Source organism: Bos mutus, chromosome 9 (assembly GCF_027580195.1).
Source record: "Bos mutus isolate GX-2022 chromosome 9, NWIPB_WYAK_1.1, whole genome shotgun sequence".
Lineage (NCBI taxonomy): Eukaryota > Metazoa > Chordata > Mammalia > Artiodactyla > Bovidae > Bos > Bos mutus.
Window position 1 is genome coordinate 40,783,919 of NC_091625.1, and position 18,409 is coordinate 40,802,327.

Here is an 18,409-nt window from a genome sequence, read left to right on the forward strand (position 1 = left end):
ACAGTCCTGTAAAATTTTCTACAGCCTTTAATCCGAATAGTTCTGAATATACAAGAAAAAAATACAAGAAGAAGATGGAGCAGTTTGTGGAGAGATGTGAACTCATTACATACTTGAGTGCCAAGATGACCAAGAAATACAAGGAACCTCAGTTTAGAGCCATTGACTTTGATCATAAATTACAGACCTTTCTCTCTCTTAGAAATATAGACCCAGTCAATGGTTAGAATGTTTGCCTAAATGCACCCAGAATCTTAAGAGTTATCTGAAAGGGATAAAAGGAAGTAGATTGAAAATCTGGGCCTCTCTGATGTACTTTTCCCTCCTGAGTGATATGCCTTGGCTTCTAGACTTCCAATGAATTCTGAGCTCTGCCAGCCAGGAAGGAGTACTCTTCTGTAAGCCTAAGTTCTCATATACTTGTAAAGCTTATTGCTGTTTGCCTGAACTTTGATGCTTCAACAAAAATTATTTCATTTAGAATATTTAGGTAACGTATTTGACTTAATGAATCCTTTGTTCATTTTCCTTTTTAATATTTTTATTAGAGAAGTCTGTCTCTGTTAAAGAAACTTATGCAGTAAATGTTAGAAAGCTTCAAGAAAAGAATTAACATTGCTATAAATAAAATAGAAATATTGGTTGCACTTTTAACTTAAAGAGTTGTTTGTAAACTTTGTGAACCTAAAAATACTTTATCACTTTCCCAACAAAATAAACAGATTTAGAGACAACTAAATGGCTGCTGCTTTTCTTTTTCTCAAGTGTTCAAGGAAACACATTTTATACGTTATTTTGTAGTTAGAAATCACCGGATACTTGAGGATGAATGCTAGAGTCTTTTTATATGACATTGTCAAGACATATATGCTAGAGGAAAATTACTATATTGAATTTGGATGAGATTTTAAAAATAAATTATCATTTTTTTGGCAGGCGTATAACAAATCTAGAATGTGAAATAGCAAGATTGGCTCTTTTAAAAAATTAAAAAATACAACCATTATCTTATTTAACCTTAGGTAAATCTCAGTTTCTATGAGTTTTTGTTGTTTCTTAATCTCTAAAGTGAATGATTTAGCTCTTTTTTTCAGCTTTACTAAGGTGAATTGACAAATGAAATTCTATATGTTTAAACTGTACCACATGATTTTGATATAGTTATATATTGTGAAATATTTACCACAATCAGGTTAATTATTAATAACACACCCACCACCTCACATCATTATTTCAGTGTGTTTCTGTGATTGTGTGTATGTGAGTAATAAGAATACTTAATAATCAGTCTGTTAGGAAATTTCAGGTATTATTATTATTACTGTATTATTAGCTATATCTACCACGTTAAACATTAGATTCTCAGAATTTACTCCTCTTATAACTGAAAGTTTGTACCCTTTGATCAATAGCTCCTTATGTGCCCCTTCCCTAGACTCCTTGAAACCACCATTCTACTCTCTGCTTCTATGAGTCCTTTTTTTTTTTAGATTCCACATATAAGTGATACCATACAGTATTTGTCTTTGTCTGGCTTTTTTCATTTAGCATCATACCCTTCAAATTCACTCATCTTGTCTTTGATATATATAATTTCAACATTAATTAAAAACTAGAAGGCTGTTTTAGATTTATTTTATGTATTTCATAATAAAACAATTTTTAAACAAAAGCTAAATGCCTATTGTCAAACTTAGGATAAACCCCAAAAGCCTTTGAACAGTAACTGATACATACCCATAGATGGACTGCAAGTAGATCAAACCAGTCAATTCTAAAGGAAATCAGTCCTGAATATTCATTGGAAGGACTGATGCTGAAGATGAAGCTCCAATACTTTGGCCACGTGATGCAAAGAACTGACTCACTGGAAAAGACCCTGATGCTGGGAGGGATTGGGGGCAGAAGGAGAAGGGGACAACAGAGGATGAGATGGCTGGATGGCATCACCAACTCGATGGACATGAGTTTGGGTAAACTCTGGGAGTTGGTGATGGACAGGGAGGCCTGGTGTGCTGCGATTCATGGGGTTGCAAAGAGTCAGACATAACTGAGCAACTGAACTAAACTGATTGCTGGACCATGTACTGTTTTACTGTATTTTTAAAAGCTGTGATGAACTTTTTTTCACCATATTTGGGATTATTAGTCTAAAAAAATTTCTAAGAAACAAAAGTACAGGGTGAAAGGGAATGACTTTAAAAAACTAAAAATATAAAGCTGCCTGCTGCCAAGTCGCTTCAGTCGTGTCCGACTCTGTGCGACCCCATGGACTACAGCCTACCAGGCTTTTCCATCCATGGGATTCTCCAGGCAAGAACACTGGAGTGGGTGGCCATTTCCTTCTCCAAAGTGATGCTCTTGGAAATACTCCTAGAAACATTGTGAATTGTTATTTGGAAGGCAGCTTAGTAATAGAAATTGTGACCCATAATAATAAATGGGAAGAAAGCAGAACCTTGTTACTTTAACTTGAATTAACAGTGATATTGAACATTATTATATATGTTGGTCACCAGTTGTACTTCTGTGAATTTTTTTTCATGCCTTTTGCACTTTAACTCATTGGCTGTTTTTCAGTTCTTTTATAAAAATTCTTTATGTAAAATACACACCAATGTATCTGCAGTAAATAAGTCTGATTTTTTAAGGTATGAAAGCTGTTCATCTATATTGTATGATATTGAATCCTTTTCTAAACTCTGGAAGTTATTCCATCTTCAGGGATTAAATATTCTGTTTTCTTCTACTGTTGGTGTATATGTTTATATTTAATGCTCTAAGCTGCCTAGAATTCATTTCTGGATGTGTTGTGAGCTGTTGTTTTAAATTTTCCAAAACTCATAATAGTAAATATGTTTTTAAAAAATATTTTAAGTTTCATATATTTCATTTTATTCTCAGTGCATTTATTGAAAGTTTTCATAAATTCATTGGTTAAGGAGCAGTTCAAGAATAGGGAAAGAATAAGATATATTTTATATATGTATGCCTCAGTCTCACTGTGGGTGATTTTTTGTTTTATCTTTTTGGTTTGTTTTGCTTTTACAAATGAAAGTCTGAGTAAAGGTTTATCTACAAAGCTGGAGGGCTCTTAACTATGGATGGTTCTGGAATAATTATTAGAAGGGTAACATCTGAATTAAATGGACCTTTCAAAATTGAGATTTAAAAAAAAAAAAAATTGAGATTCTAACCAAGAGTCAGGGACTTCCCTCTGTGTTTCAGTGGCTAAGAATCTGCCTGCCAATGCAGGGGACACAGGTTCAATCACTGGTGTGGGAAGATTCTGGAGCAAAGTGCTGGAGTAAAGCCTGTGTTCCACACTACTGAGCCTGTGCTCTAGAGCCCATGCTCTGCAACAAGATAAGCCAGCAGAACAAAGACAGAAGAGTAGCCCCCACTCACTGCAACTAGAGAAAGCCCCAGTACAGCAATGAAGACCCAGAACAGCCAAATAAATAAATAAATTTTAAAAAGAAGCTAATGTGAAAAGGCTACATACCATGTGATTCCAGCTATATGTTCTGAAAAAGGCAAAACTCTAGAGATAGTAAAAAGATTCCCCATTGGACTCCACAAACCCTGGGGTTTAGAGGCAATTAAGGACAAAGAGGGAAACATCAAAGAAGGAGATAATTTTAATAAAAACTAGTAAAAAAAAAAAATGTTTAAAGAGCCAGGAGGTAATTACACCTGCTTTCTCAAAATCTCAGACTAGAGATGGCATGCTGGGATCTGGGAGGGTGTGTTGGGTGTCCTCAATTAAAAAGTTAGGTGTTAGTGAAGCATAAAGTGAGAGAAAATGCTGAAATAGTTGAGTAGGAGGGGACTGAATCTGAGTGGTGCTTGTAGCCATATCCAGAAGCTGGGCCTTTCTCCTAAGGGTACATGGGAGCCACAGTGGATTCTATGCAAGGGAGTGACTCCAGTCTCTGGATGTGATTTGCATTTGGGAAGATCTCCTGTATTCCTGTGTATTAGCAGGAATAACACTGTAACTAAGGCTACTTAGAAACCTTTAATAGTCTACTGAAAAAAGATGTTGAAAGTCTGAATAATAACAATCATGTAAATGACAGCAGACATGAATTAAACCAATAGGCCCCTCACATATTTAATCTTGTTTACCCCACAGCCACCCAGTGTTGGCACTGGTGTCAGCTTCGACTGCAATGTGGGAGACCTGGGTTCGATCCCTGGGTTGGGAAGATCCCCTGGAGAAGGAAATGGCAACCCACTCTAGTACTCTTCCCTGGAGAATCCCATGGACGGAGGAGCCTGGTGGGCTACAGTCCACGGGGTCGCAAAGAGTCGGACACGACTGAGCGACTTCACTCACTCACTCACTCAAAGAAGGTTGAGAGGATAAGTACAAATAACTTGATCAAGATCACTCAGCACCCAGATCTGTTTGACTGCAGCGTTCTCTTCATTCCCTTGGACTAAGGTATTGGATGTTGGTGCTGATGATCTCGGTGATAACGGTGAATGTAAAGGCGTTTTCATTCATTCCTCATACCTGAAAGCCAGCTTCAGCATTCAAAAAGCGGAAAAGACAAAACTGATGAAGGTGTCAGTGAGCAGCAGCTGCTGCTGCTGCCAAGTCGCTGCAGTCGTGTCCGACTCTGTGCGACCCCATAGACCGCAGCCCACCAGGATCCCCCATCCCTGGGATTCTCCAGGCAAGAACACTGGAGTAGGCTGCCATTTCCTTCTCCAGTGCATGAAAAGTGAAAGTGAACTCGCTCAGTCCAGTCCGACTCAGCGACCCCATGGACTGCAGCCTACCAGGCTAACAGGATATAAAACTCCCCTAACGGCAAAAAGTGACGACACCATTACCGCCCGTTGATCGCCACTCACCACTCACACCAGACACACGCCCAGCCGGGACTGTCCCTGCAGAGCCTCCAGGGATCGCAGGCGCCGCCCCGCCCCGCCCCCTGACACCTCCTTGGATCACGTGGTCCGGCGTGCGCGCAGCCGAATCTCGCGCAGGAGCTTCCGGGTTGGCTGGGACTACGGCGGCGGCGCAGGGACGCCAGCGGCTGGCCGGGCGGAACTGGGAGCCTGGGCGGGCCCGGCGCTGGCGCGCCCGCCAGGCAGCCAGGGGGGCGGGCGGCGATCCGGACCCTTCCGGGCGTCCAGAGAGGTATGTCCGCCACCAGCCCTCTGTCGGTGGGCGCTGCACCCGTGCGCGTATCGACTCCTCTCCAGCCGGCCGCTCCCCGGTCGGTCCCCAGGGGTCCAGGCTTGGAGGTAGGGGGCCTCCCTTACGGCCGGCTCCCCGCTGGGTGGGCTCCGGGGAATCGCCAGCCCGGCCCCTTGCGCCGCGCGCGGTCGGGCGCCAGGCTGGGCGATCTGTGCCGCCTTTCCAAAGCGAGGGCCAATGGGCCTTACGTTATTGTCCATTGCAACCACCTCCAAATTTACATCGTACCTGTACGTTTTCTTATCCCTTTCCATTTTTGTTTCACAGACAAAATGGCTCCTATTTTATGAAATCGAGACACCGTAGTTTTTATTCTCGTGTTTGTGCAACTGTGGAAAGTTAGCGCAGTGTAGGACTTTAGAGATAGTTGATCCCAATTCCTTCATTTTACAGAGCAGAAAACAGACCCTGAGAGGTCACGTGGACGTCGGAAGTGCACCCCAGCTGGATAATGGTACAATAGGAATAAGAACCCCAAACTATAAGTTTTTACATGATCTTTTAAAAATGGTAAAAAAAAAAAAAAAAAAAAAAGCTAACAAAAGTGAATAGTTCCTTTGGGCTGGGGTTAATTTTGCTAGAGAATGTCTTCTTTTTAAACATTACTTTCTTATTTCAGGCTTAATCCTTCTTGAGCTTCTAAAGAAAATGGCAGAAACATCATCAGAGCCTTCTGGGCAGCTGGTTGTACACTCAGACACACACAGTGACACTGTCCTGGCCAGTTTTGAGGATCAGAGGAAGAAAGGCTTTCTCTGTGACATTACTTTAATCGTGGAGAATGTGCATTTCCGGGCCCACAAAGCCTTGCTTGCTGCCAGTAGTGAATACTTCTCAATGATGTTTGCTGAAGAGGGGGAGATCGGCCAGTCCATTTATATGCTAGAAGGCATGGTTGCGGACACATTTGGTATCCTGCTAGAATTTATCTACACTGGTTGTCTCCAGGCCAGTGAGAAAAGTACAGAACAGATCCTGGCTACTGCCCAGTTCTTAAAAGTCTATGACCTGGTAAAGGCTTACACGGACTTTCAAAATAATCATAGTTCCCCAAAGCCACCGACTTTGAACACAGCTGGTGCTCCATTGGTTGTTATTTCTAATAAGAAAAGTGATCATCCAAAGCGAAAACGGGGAAGACCAAGGAAAGTCAACAGTTTACAGGAAGGGAAGTCAGAACTGGCTGCAGAGGAAGAAATACAGCTGAGAGTGAACAATTCTGTCCAAAACAGGCAAAACTTTGTAGTTAAAGAGGGAGACAGTGGTGTACTGAATGAACAGATTACAGCAAAAGAACTGGAAGAATCTGAGCCGACTTGTGAGCTAGCTAGAGGGGAGGAGATGCCAGTTGAGAAAGATGAGAACTGTGATCCCAAGACCCAGGACTCTGGGCAGGACAGCCAGAGTCGTTGCAGCAAGCGGAGGATTCGGAGGTCTGTCAAACTGAAAGATTACAAACTTGTAGGGGATGAAGATGACCAGGGTTCAGCCAAGAGGGTCTGTGGACGGAGAAAGCGCCCCGGTGGGCCTGAGGCCCGTTGTAAAGACTGTGGCAAAGTATTTAAGTACAATCACTTTTTAGCAATCCACCAGAGAAGCCACACAGGTAATTATGCTTTTGCAGCTTATTGGAATGTGTTTTGGAGAAGTAACAGTAATAACAGCTTTCATTTATTGTGCAACATCTATATGATGGGCATTGTAACAAAGTATGTGTTACTGCATTGAATTCTCCAAACTGTCTGGTGAAATACGAAATGTTATCCCAATTGTACAGTTAAAGAGACTAGGTTGTAGAAACCTTAAAGTACTTGCCCAGGGCATCCATGTAGTGACAGAGGTGGGATGTGAACACAAGGAACCTGATTCCAGAACCTCTCTTCTTACCTGAAGTTGTTGCTTCAAGGCTTGAATGTTCAGGAATCGAGCTCTAGCCAAAATTAATCTGCTTTATGATTCTTGAAGCGTCCTCATCTTGACCATAGTTGTATTTTTGCTTGGATATGTCTGGACAGTTCTCTCACTCAGCCATCTGTCTGTAAATGTTTGCTTTTTGATCCTTCTAGCCCAAGGCTGGCCAATAAACCCTTTTGTGAGGATGGAAATGTTCTGTATCTGTGCTGTTCTTTTTGGTGACCTCTAGCCACAGATGTATTTTGAGTGCTTGACATGTGGGACTGTGACTAAGGATCTGAATATTTTAACTAAATAGCCACTGTGTTGGACAGTGCAGGCCTAGGCAGAAATCCCGTCCTCCTTTGAGCTGTCTCTTATGTACCTACCTCAGTCTGCTTTGGATCAGGCAGTAGTTATATACCCTTCTGTCTAGTTGTAAGCGTTAAGTATAGAGTCTGGTACTTAAGACTTCTTGTCATCAAGCAACCTGCTTCCTTAAGACCCAGCAGCTCCAGCACTGTGGTTCTCAACCTGGCCCCACAGATGCCCGGAGGCGGGGGGACAGGAGACCAAAGGTCAGGGCCACAGGCCACACCCAACCCCTGCCTTCCTCACCCTCCCCGACGGGCCTAGGGAAAGACAGGCGAGGGGCCCCTCGGACAGACCGATAGTCTCCCAGGGAGCTTCTTACACTACCAGGGCCTGGGTCCCAGCCCCAGAGCTTCTGGTTTTATTGAGCAGTGGTGTTTTTAAAAGCTCCCTGGAGATTTTAAGCACAGAGAGCCTGAGAACCCTGAAGTTGGTTCTTTGAACAAAATAGACACTTAAGACATATTTGCTTGTTTGTGACAGAGGCTAAAAAGTTAAATAGTTCTATAAGATTTTACGGAAAACAACGTGTAGGCTCTTCCCTTTCCCTCAAGGGGTCCTGGAGTTGTACATTGAATCACTTTAGTGCGGGGCCCTTCTTCCATTTGAGTGGATACCAGTAGACCCATACAGTATGGAAACTTACCTTTTAGTTCCAGAAACATTTCCTGAATGATTTCATAGTAATCCCTGCTCTCTCTTTCTGGAACTCCTCCTATTTGGATGTTGAATCCCCTGGACTCATCCTCTAACTTTATCTTTTCTCTCCTATTTTCCATTACTTTTTGCTCTACTTTCTGGGACATTTCTACTTTATCTTTCAACTTTTATTTTTCTACTTTTTTTTTTTTTACTTCTGGGAACTCTTTTCGAAATTCTTTTTTTGTTTAAGTAGAATCTTCTTTTTGTTTCACAGTATAACGTCTTGCTTTTATGAGCCTCTTAATAACTTTTACTTATTTGTTATTTTTTAATGTTTTCTTCACTCTGGGAAGTGTCTGTTTTCTGCAGGTTGCTTTTTCTCTTCTCTGTTTTGTTATCTATTTCTACTGTGTCTGGTGGGTTTTTTTTTTAACTCATATTTAATTATATGCAAGAATGGTTTGCTCATAGCTACTTGCAGCTCTGCAGGTGTGGAGAGGGCCTGTAGACATCCTGGCTGATACGTGGCATCAGGTCCTCAGTTCTTTTACTGCGGGCCTTTTGTATTCCAGGAAAAGATGCTCCAGCGCCCACCTGGAGCCGTAGGCCTGGCTGCCAGTGTCCGGTGCAGGAGGAGGCAGACGTTTTCGGGGTAGTCTCATCATCCCAGGTGTAAACTCTGACTTGCTGTCCCCATGGTAGTCCTATTCCACTGCGCCGGGTGACCTCTAACCCAGAGACCCCTAGTCTGGAGATCCTTTATCTGATTTAGCCGCTTCAAGAACAGTCTCCATCTTCCACTGGGGAGAAGGCCAGTCTCCTGGTTGCATGGAGACTGGATCTGTGTGTGGGGGTGGGGGTTTGGGGGGGCCAAACTACCTTTGAAACAGACTGTCATTTATTTCTTCCTCACCCCCATTTTCAGAGATAACAGATGCCAACAGTTCCTGACCTCGTGAAGGCTCTGTCTTCAGTTAGGTTGTGTATCAGTGCTCCTCACCGCTGGCATCACACTTGTCTGCTCCCACTTGTAAAATGTTATTGCTGATGTTGTCTCTCCTGCTAATTGTGATTTTCATTTGGGAGGGAACAAAGAGATGTGCAGATTCTTGCTCACACCATGTTCCTGGGGCTCTTCTTCCAGGGGAGCGACCTTTCAAATGTAATGAGTGTGGAAAAGGCTTTGCCCAGAAGCACTCCCTGCAGGTCCACACCCGGATGCACACAGGCGAGCGGCCGTACACCTGCACGGTATGCAGCAAGGCTCTCACCACCAAGCACTCGCTGCTGGAGCACATGAGCCTGCACTCAGGTATGGCCCGCACTTGGGAGCCTGGTGCCGCTGGGTGCTCACTCCCGGGGTGGGCATTACTGTGCTCATTTAAATGGGCTTTTCTCAGTCTCAGGTCATTCCCCATGTGGTTTCATTTAAAGACAGAATTGTGTATCTCTCAGAGTGTAGTTAACAGTTCTGCCCAGCCTTGAGCCTTAAACTAGCATTTTTAAACTGGCTACTGAAAGTTGAATGTATAATCAGGATGTGTTTAAGCACCAGGCTTCAGAATTATTTTACTCTGGACAATGTTGGGGGGAACTTGAATTCTTTAGCGCTGCCCTAGTCTCCACCACTCCCTATTGCCTTACGTGCCTTTGCACATTGATGACTCTGAAGACATTTGGGTTTGTAGAGAAGTCACTTGTGTTATTTGTAGACCTGGGCCCACTGTGATACTTAATTGCTTCATTAGTGAGCATTCTAGTTCGTTACAGTTTTTTTGCTGTTTTGTTTTTTATTTGGCAGGACAGAAGTCTTTTACCTGTGATCAGTGTGGAAAATATTTCAGCCAGAAAAGACAACTAAAGAGCCATTACCGAGTTCATACAGGTACAATAAAGTGAGAGAAAATTTGGATTGGTGGGGGAGAAATGCAAATACAAATTGTTTCTGAATCAGTAGGTTCATGTTGTAAAAGATAAGTGAGTTTTTAGGGAAGCAGTCTAAATTAGATGTCCTTGGGTTACTCTTACCACCTTGCCATTTATATTGAATTTTTATATTACAGTTTCTGTGCCACACACAGAAACCCTATAGAATTGGTGCCATTCAGGGTGCCACTTGGCTAAGAGGGCACCAGTCGATTGGTTGTTAGTTGTGTCTGGACAGAGGTGTCACCACCCCGTAGCTGTCAGTCCAGGCTTTCTCCAGCCTGGCCCCACCCATTGTCCTTTTTTTTCCTTCCTGCCAGCTGATGAAAAATGAAGAGGAGATTGGGAGCATCATTTGAGATCAGTTGGCCATAGTTGCACCAGTGCTTTGAGGGGAAAAGGAGATTTACACTTAGGGAGATGGGAAGGGTCCCACCTTTATTTGGGAAGCAGTGAGTTGAGATGCATAGGAAAATATTAACTGTTACCAAAATTAATTTAAAAATTGTTGTTGTATTAAAGTACCATATTTAAAGTGATTATTTTTCAGGGAAGTGCTTTAACACAAATCACTGAAGAAATGCAGGGACAGCATATATGCACTGACACTTTTTTTATTGTTGCGACAAGGCCACTCATTACCGGAATGCAACGACTGCCACCGCAAATTCATGGATGTGTCTCAGCTAAAGAAACATCTGCGAACACACACGGGTAAAAGTCCATCTCACCCTTTCTTTCCAGTGTATTTCGTGTTTTCAGGAGAGCAAGAAATGAAATATTCAGAATCGCTTCCTCAGGCTGTGCGTATTGTGGATTGTGTGGGAACTTTATAAGTAGACTACTTTGAAAGCCCACTATCCTGTGTCGCACTATTCTGTGGGGAAATCACATCTGTGTAGGTTAGCAAGATGAGATGTACTTACTGAGCACTATTCATAAATGAAACCTCACTTCATGCCACAGAAAATTGGGTTGGCCAAAAAAGTCCATTTGGGTTTTTCCGTAAGTTACTCAAGGGTGGACTATACAGGAGCAAATGTTTCCTCCACAGAATTGCTCTCCTCCTTGCTTTGGTGTTTACATGTTTGAGGGAAAGAACCACACCTCACTCTTTCTCTGTGTCCTCCTGACACTTAGGACACAGTGCTCAGGTACACAGTAGGTACTTACTAAGTGCTGCATTTAGTCACTCACGCTTATTGAGGGTTCAAGTGGTATTGCCTTTGTTCTTTTTTATATTGTGAAACTGTGGGAGTGGTTTTCGCTTTTTGTTTTATCTAGGATAAAACAAACGTTTTCCCGTTTTTTTTAGGTGAGAAGCCATTTACGTGTGAAATCTGTGGCAAATCTTTCACAGCAAAGAGTTCTCTTCAGACCCACATCAGGATCCATCGGTAAAGTTTCCCTCATACTTTTCTCCCGTGGAGTTCTCGTCCAGCCCTGGCGTTCAGCAGGGTGACATCCATTACCTACTTGGTGTGTGTGTTAGTCACTCAGTCATGTCTGACTCTTTGTGACCTCCCGTGGACTATAGATCACCAGGCTCCTCTGTCCATGGGATTCTCCAGGCAAGAATACTGGAGTGGGTTGCCATTTCCGTCTCCAGGGGATCTTCCTGACCCAAGGATCGAACCTGGGTCTCCTGCATTGCGGGCTGGTTCTTTACCATCTGAGCTATAGGGAAGTCCCAGCCTGTATAGTGCTTTCCCCCAAATTATTACCCTAGGAGAAATTCCTGGGAAGCTTGTTATTTTGCTTTAAGAAATTCCTCGTGCAGGCAAAATTAGAAAAACTGATTCTGACCAGCAAAAGTTTGAGTTACTGGTGTCATTTGTTGAATTTTGATTTTGGCCTTGGGGGATGATCCAAAACTTAAATCTTCAATCAAAACTAAATTTAAAAATATATATATTTATTTATTTTTGGCTGTGTTGGATCTTTGTTGCTGTGTGAGGGCTTTTCTCTAGTTTTGGTGAGCAGGAGCTACTCTTTAGCAGCAGGGGTTTGGTTGCTCTGAGGCTTGAGGGATCTTCACGGACCAGGGATCGAACCCATGTCCCCTGCATTGCAAGGTGAATTGTTAACCACTGGACCACCAAAGAAGCCCCTAAAACTAAATTAAATTTAACTTAATATTTTCTGAATAAATTTTTTTGTTGTTGTTCACGCAACTTGTTTCCAGAATTGATTTAGTAGTTCCTCTAACACAAATATTTAGGCACTACTCATATTTTTATGGAGAAGGCAATGGCATCCCACTCCAGTACTCTTGCCTGGAAAATCCCATGGACGGAGGAGCCTGGTAGGCTGCAGTCCATGGGGTCGCTAAGAGTCAGACACGACTGAGCGGCTTCATTTTCACTTTTCACTTTCCTGCATTGGAGAAGGAAATGGCAACCCACTCCAGTGTTCTTGCCTGGAGAATCCCAGGGACGGGGGAGCCTGGTGGGCTGCCGTCTGTGGGGTCACACAGAGTCTGACACGACTGAAGCGACTTAGCAGCAGTAGCAGCATATTTTTAATATTGAAATCAATCATATATGTACTTGTTTGGCATCTAGAATCTAAAAATTGGCTGTGAGAACTAAAAACAAAAAAAAGAACTTTTGTGACATATATTAATATTTACCTTCTTATCTGAAGTACACACTGTGACCATAAAATTTTATCACATCTGACTCAGCCCCACAGCCCCATCCTTAGACATCCTTCCCCTCCCCCATTTTTTTTTTTTCCTTAAGATTAGAAACTGAAGCCCTTGGCAGGTGTGATACTTGTTCCAAGTCCTTAAGTTAGTAAGAGAACCCATGACTTAAGTCTCCAAGTCAGGTTAATTTTCCTCTCCTCTGGACTGCTTCTCCCTAAATAGTCAGGAAGTAGTGAAATCTTTCTGTTTTAAAAATAAAATGTATATTTTCTTGCAGAGGAGAAAAGCCATATTCCTGTGCCGTGTGTGGCAAATCCTTCTCTGACTCGAGTGCCAAGAGGAGACACTGCATTCTACACACAGGCAAAAAGCCTTTCACCTGCCCTGAGTGTAACTTACAGTTTGCTCGCTTAGACAACTTGAAGGCTCACTTGAAAATCCACAGCAAAGAGAAACACGCGTCCGATGCCAGCAGTATTTCTGGCAATAATAATGGCGAAGAGGTCAGGAATATTCTTCAGCTACAGCCCTATCAACTCTCTACCTCTGGAGAGCAGGAAATTCAGCTTCTCGTAACCGATTCCGTACATAACATCAATTTCATGCCAGGTCCTAGCCAAGGAATCAGCATCGTCACTGCAGAGAGTTCCCAGAACATGACGGCAGACCAGACTGCAAACCTCACCCTACTCACGCAGCAGCCAGAGCAACTGCAGAACTTAATTCTTTCAGCTCAACAGGAGCAAACAGAACACATCCAGAGCCTCAATATGATTGAAAGCCAGATGGAGCCCTCACAGACTGAGCCGGTGCACGTCATCACACTCTCCAAGGAGACTTTGGAACATCTGCATGCCCATCAGGAGCAAACAGGGGAGCTTCATTTAGCGAGCGCTTCAGATCCGGCTCAGCACCTGCAGCTGACGCAGGAGCCAGCTCCGCCGCCAGCCACCCACCACGTGCCCCAGCCCACGTCGCTGAGCCAGGAGCAGAGCTGACCTGACCTGTTCACAGGCTTGGCTGCTCTGTCGGTCTCTTCTCCGTCAGCCCGCTGTGACCGGACTGTGTGCTTGAAGTTAGGCTTTCTGCAACACTCACTTATGGATTCTTATAGAGAAGTGGTAGCTTGCTAAGCTAGCCAATAGCTTAATGCTTTCCATCTGAGGAGCAGGATGTGTGTATCATGTTTTATATCTAATGTTGATTTGGACTTAACATTTCGATATTGATGAGTGGTTTTCATTTACTACATCTCTTAAAGACTTGGGTAACTTTTCTTTGAGGGCATTGTGTTAGACTTTTTCTAAGTGAGTATTAAATATTCACAGCCATAGATACGGTCTTGCTGATCTTTCTAGTTATATTTTTGATTTTTTAGAACAAATGAAGTCATATGTTGAATTGGGTAAAATGGTTGGTTCCCCTTCCGTATTTGTCTTAGGCAACACAGTTGCTACTACAAGTTGGGGCTGAATGTAACAGATTATGACTTTGGGGACTCTGTCCTTTTAATAACTTCCAATCCCTTAAGATAGAGTAACTTCTCAAAATTTAATCTTTGCGTGTACAGTGGGCTCATCACATCATGTTTAAGATATATTCAAAGACATAGAAACTAAGTGTCTGTTTTAACTTGAAATTTACAAGAGAGGAAAGCCAGAAAGATAGGACCATTTTTTAAATTCTGAATTGAGCTTTTCTGAAAAGCATAGATTGACATGGTTTTTAAAAGCAGGTTGTTGGAAATTTTAAAGTGTAATTAAGGTATGAAATTGGACAAGATGTTCACCCCAAATTCTGAACTTTCTGTCAGCGTTGATATTAATCTCCATGATGAAGGTAAATTCTTTATTAATTATCCTGGAGTGCAAAATTCAGTGTAATTTGTGTTAAATATACTGGATTCTAATTGATCTCTAAAAATGTTGATCTGTGTATTGTGTCTGGTAAGTTTTTTGATAGGAACTTATTATAACCTATTTTTATCACAAAGTAGGTTAAATCTCACTAAATAGACACATAATTTTTAAAAGTAAATTTTCCTAATTTTAAAAATACTTTTGAGCCTCAGCGTCTTAGTAAGCCAGCATTATCTATAATAGTGTGATTTCAAATAATTGTCAGAAGGTTAAATTATGTTTTTGTTAAGTTTTCCAGCCCAGCCTATTTTATTGAATACTTTGACCACTTTCTCTCAAGTAAACTGGTAGAGGGTTATTGAGAAAAGAAGGTGGGCACTAGTGTATGTAAATTAACAATGTTGATTGAGAGTAGCAGTAATTGCCACTAAAATTAACAGGATCTTCACATCAGTCACTTCTTTGTTTTAGAGATCTTTGATTTCTACCCAAGTCAAATAAGTTTTTGGAAAAAATTTAGAATTGTTCAGGTTGAGAGAGGATGAAAGTCTTTTTCTAACATATCTACCAAACTATAGTTGTTTTATTGTATATAATTCAAAAATTCTTAAATGATTTATCTTATATGTATCAGCCAAAGTATGCTAAATCAGGCCTGACTGGAGACAATTTTTATAAATACAGTTATGTCCTAAATACCATTTCAGATTCTTGACTTAGTCATTTAAACTATTTATCTTAACCTTATTGTTAAAATGTATTGTTTTTACCAGCTTTTCAAAGCCTACTGGCCCACATCTTTTTCTCCTGGAGATATGTAATATTAAAGCAGATAAATGCCTAATTACTCATTGTGGGTAGCTGGATAATTATTAATTAATTATTCAGGAAGTATGATCATGATCATATGACTATTTCCAAGTGAAGTTTAACTAGCTTTATGACAATCTGCCTCTAAGAGAAACGTAGCGTGAGCCACATGCATAATTTAAAATTTTCTAGTAGCCACATTAAAAACATGAAAGATGAGATTAATTTTAATAAAATCACTTATTTAATCTAACATGTGCCAAGTGTTGCAGCATGTCAATATGAAATATTAAACTATAATCATACTTGACAAATTCTTCAAAATCTGGTGTATTTTCCATGGGGACTGCACACTGAGTTTGGATGCTAATGTTCATGACACACGTTTTTAGGGTTCATACAGTTTAAAGTTGAAAACCTAGGTTCACATATCTAGGTTACAGATACAGGTTTTTCCCCAATAACTGAAACAAGTGTGTTTTAAAATTTGTATTAGAATTAATTAAAAATAAAACCTAGTTCCTCAGTCACACTAGCTGCATTGTGAGCGCTTGGTACCCACGTGTTAGCTTGTGGCTTCTGGAGCACCTGTTACCCGTCTCTAGCATGAGAGCCGGGCTCAGCAATAAAAATCTCTTCTGGAAGATTCTGGGTTATTTGACCAGCTGTCAAAGGGAAGTGAGAAAAGGAAAGCTTTATAAATCAAGTCTCTCTTCTGTATCCCAAATACACATTCTGTCCCTTTGAATTAAATCCTGAATTTTAAGGTTTCATCGGTTTTTGTTTTTGTTTTGGCCAGCCCAGGTGTGGGCACACAGGATCTTAGTTCCCCAATCAGGGATTGAACTCTCCTTCCTTGAAACTCTCGCCCCTTGCAGTGGGAATATGGAGTCTAAGCCACTGGACCACCAGGAAAGTCCCTGAAATCCTAATTTTAAAACTCAGTAACTGCACCCAAAGGAAATGACATGTACAGAAAAAATGTTTCTATTGTCTTTGAGAAGTTGTTGGCTCATTGTTTCACAACTTATTTTGTATTAAGCTTGTGCAGTTGAAATAATTGTTTTAACAAGTACAGAAATACAAATTGCGGTTCTTAGGGACCAGTAAGAAGTAGTACTAGTAGAAGCCTAGTAAGTCTTCCCTGGTGGCTCAGACAGTTAAGAATCTACCTGCAATACAGAAGACCTGGGTTCGATCCCTGGGTCGGGAAGATCCCCTGGAGGAGGGCATGGCAGTCCACTCCAGTCTTCTTGCCTAGAGAATTCCACGGACAGAGGAGCCTGGTGGGCCACATTCAGTGGGGTCGCAAAGAGCCAGACATGACTGAGCGACTAACACTATAGAACTATAGCAGAATATTACGCTTCCAGGCTGCTGAAATGACCTTATCACTTTTGAAGGTGAATCTGGTTTTCCCTCAGTAGGAGGCTAGCCTTGGGAAGACTTTAGCTCTTGGCATCAAAATGAGCTGTCCTTGAGCTTGCCCTGTGTGTTTCTTGAAACTCTTTCTGTCTCTCATCTGTGTTATTTTTCTGCATCTGGTTCTTATGCTGTGAATGTGAGCAACTGGTCACATGATGCTGAGGGATATGAGAGTCTCATTAGAGATGCTTACACCTAGGTTTTCATAAGCTGGAGTAATAACAATATCTACTACGTTGAATCTTTACTGTAGGCCTTGAGCAAAGCCGGTGTTTCAGGTCTCTATCTTAGGGCCTCTGAAACCTTTTCTGTATCAGGGTGCACAGAAGGTCTTACATGGAACCCTTCAGTTAGAGGACTTCAGGCATCTCTGGCCATGATTGGCAAATTAGTTTGCTAGGTAGGGCTGCTATAACAAATACCACAAACTGAGTGGCCTAAATGACAAATTTATTTTCTCACAGTTCCAGAGGCCGAAAGTCTAATATGAAGGTGTTGGACTGGTGAGGACTGGTGTCTTCTGAGGCCTCCTTGCCATCTTTTCCTCCTTGTGTCTTCACATGCTCTTCCTCTCCTGTTTTTATCTTAATCTCCTTGTAAGGACACTACTCATACTGGATTAGGGCTTACCCTGGTGACCACATTTTACCCTGGTTACCTCATTAAAGGCAGTATCTCCAAATAGTCACATTTTGATGTATGGGCATCAGTAACACCTGGCATCTGAAGTAGTGTCTGGGACACACCCATAACCCATTTGAAGCACAATCTTACTTTACTTAATTGTCATGACGTTTCTATATTATTACACCTATTTTACACATGAGAACACTGAGGCACCAACAGATGACGCCCATTGCCCAAGGTCACACAGTAAGTGGCAGAACTGGAACTGGAGCACAGGGCTGGCTATTCTACCGGATGGGCTTAATACCATCAGCCTTTTGAAACATTAAGCTGGGTTTCTCTTTACATATGATCTGCTTCATGTAGTAGAACCTTATTGACTAGAGGATCTGTTTATGAAATTTTAGCATAAAATCATAAGCTTTTTATATAAAACATAGTAGAAGTTAGTCTCTATCCTACAGAAATGCAGTAACTACCATATTAATAATACTCATGTTGGTATTTTACTACTATTAAGCTTCAAAGCTTAATCACAATGTGCCAATTGAATAGAAGTTTCTACTAAAGTGAAAATTAACTAATATGAACTTCTATAAGTGGGCCCTTTTTTCAAATTTCTGACTGAAGCTATTTTGTATTTAGGGCAGATTTGCTTTATTTTTGCTAACCTTGTAAATGTTCATCCTTAGTTTCCAAACTAAAATAAGCTTAAGTTCTCAAGAATTTAAAGAAAATGCTTTGTCCTGCTTTTGTAAAGAGTAGATCTGGAGGAGTTACCCGGCCCCCACCCCCCAAAAAAAAATTCCCTTTGCCTTTTGTAAACAGCAGGTATAATGGAATGACCTCTAAAAGAAGCTGGAATGTCACTGCGATAGTTTATCTTGCTTTCAAATTCTTTACACATAGTTAAACAACAAACACATGAGTTGACTAGAATATATATACATATCATCATTCTTACTGGAAATGTACCACACTAGGAGAAGG

At 41.6% G+C, this 18,409-nt stretch overlaps 2 protein-coding genes and 1 long non-coding RNA gene across 10 annotated transcripts in view; 2 read left to right on the plus strand and 1 right to left on the minus strand.

Moving 5' to 3' along the window:
- AK9 (adenylate kinase 9) overlaps nt 1–4,318 on the plus strand; it is a 123,846-nt gene extending 119,528 nt beyond the window's left edge. Inside the window, exon 43 of the mRNA XM_070376484.1 lies at nt 25–4,318. Within this exon, the coding sequence (XP_070232585.1) occupies nt 25–227 (203 nt within the window). The 3' untranslated portion in view covers nt 228–4,318. The remainder of the gene's footprint in view (nt 1–24) is intronic.
- The window catches only part of LOC138989158 (uncharacterized), a 40,946-nt gene extending 36,006 nt beyond the window's left edge, over nt 1–4,940 (minus strand). For 2 of the 3 annotated variants that reach the window (XR_011465368.1, XR_011465367.1), the window contains exon 1: nt 4,867–4,939. This is a non-coding gene — a long non-coding RNA (uncharacterized lncRNA). Of the gene's footprint in view, nt 1–4,866 lie in introns of all 3 variants that reach the window. The other variant, XR_011465369.1, reaches the window with a different exon arrangement.
- An 82-nt stretch (nt 4,941–5,022) lies between these two features.
- On the plus strand, nt 5,023–16,127 carry ZBTB24 (zinc finger and BTB domain containing 24). 6 transcript variants are annotated; one of them, XM_070376485.1, is made up of 8 exons: nt 5,029–5,155; nt 5,609–5,669; nt 5,835–6,821; nt 9,267–9,434; nt 9,924–10,007; nt 10,679–10,762; nt 11,364–11,445; nt 12,976–16,126. In XM_070376485.1, exons 3-8 carry the CDS (start codon nt 5,864–5,866, stop codon nt 13,694–13,696), a joined length of 2,097 nt encoding a protein of 698 aa, XP_070232586.1. In that variant the 5' UTR covers nt 5,029–5,155; nt 5,609–5,669; nt 5,835–5,863; the 3' UTR covers nt 13,697–16,126. The 6 variants fall into 6 exon arrangements, 3 of the variants coding, with proteins under 3 accessions (XP_005905912.1, XP_070232586.1, XP_070232587.1); XM_005905850.3 differs by lacking the exon at nt 5,609–5,669 and having other exon boundaries at nt 5,023–5,155; XR_011465364.1 differs by lacking the exon at nt 12,976–16,126 and having other exon boundaries at nt 10,599–10,762; nt 11,364–11,428.
- Nucleotides 16,128–18,409: the final 2,282 nt, after the last annotated feature.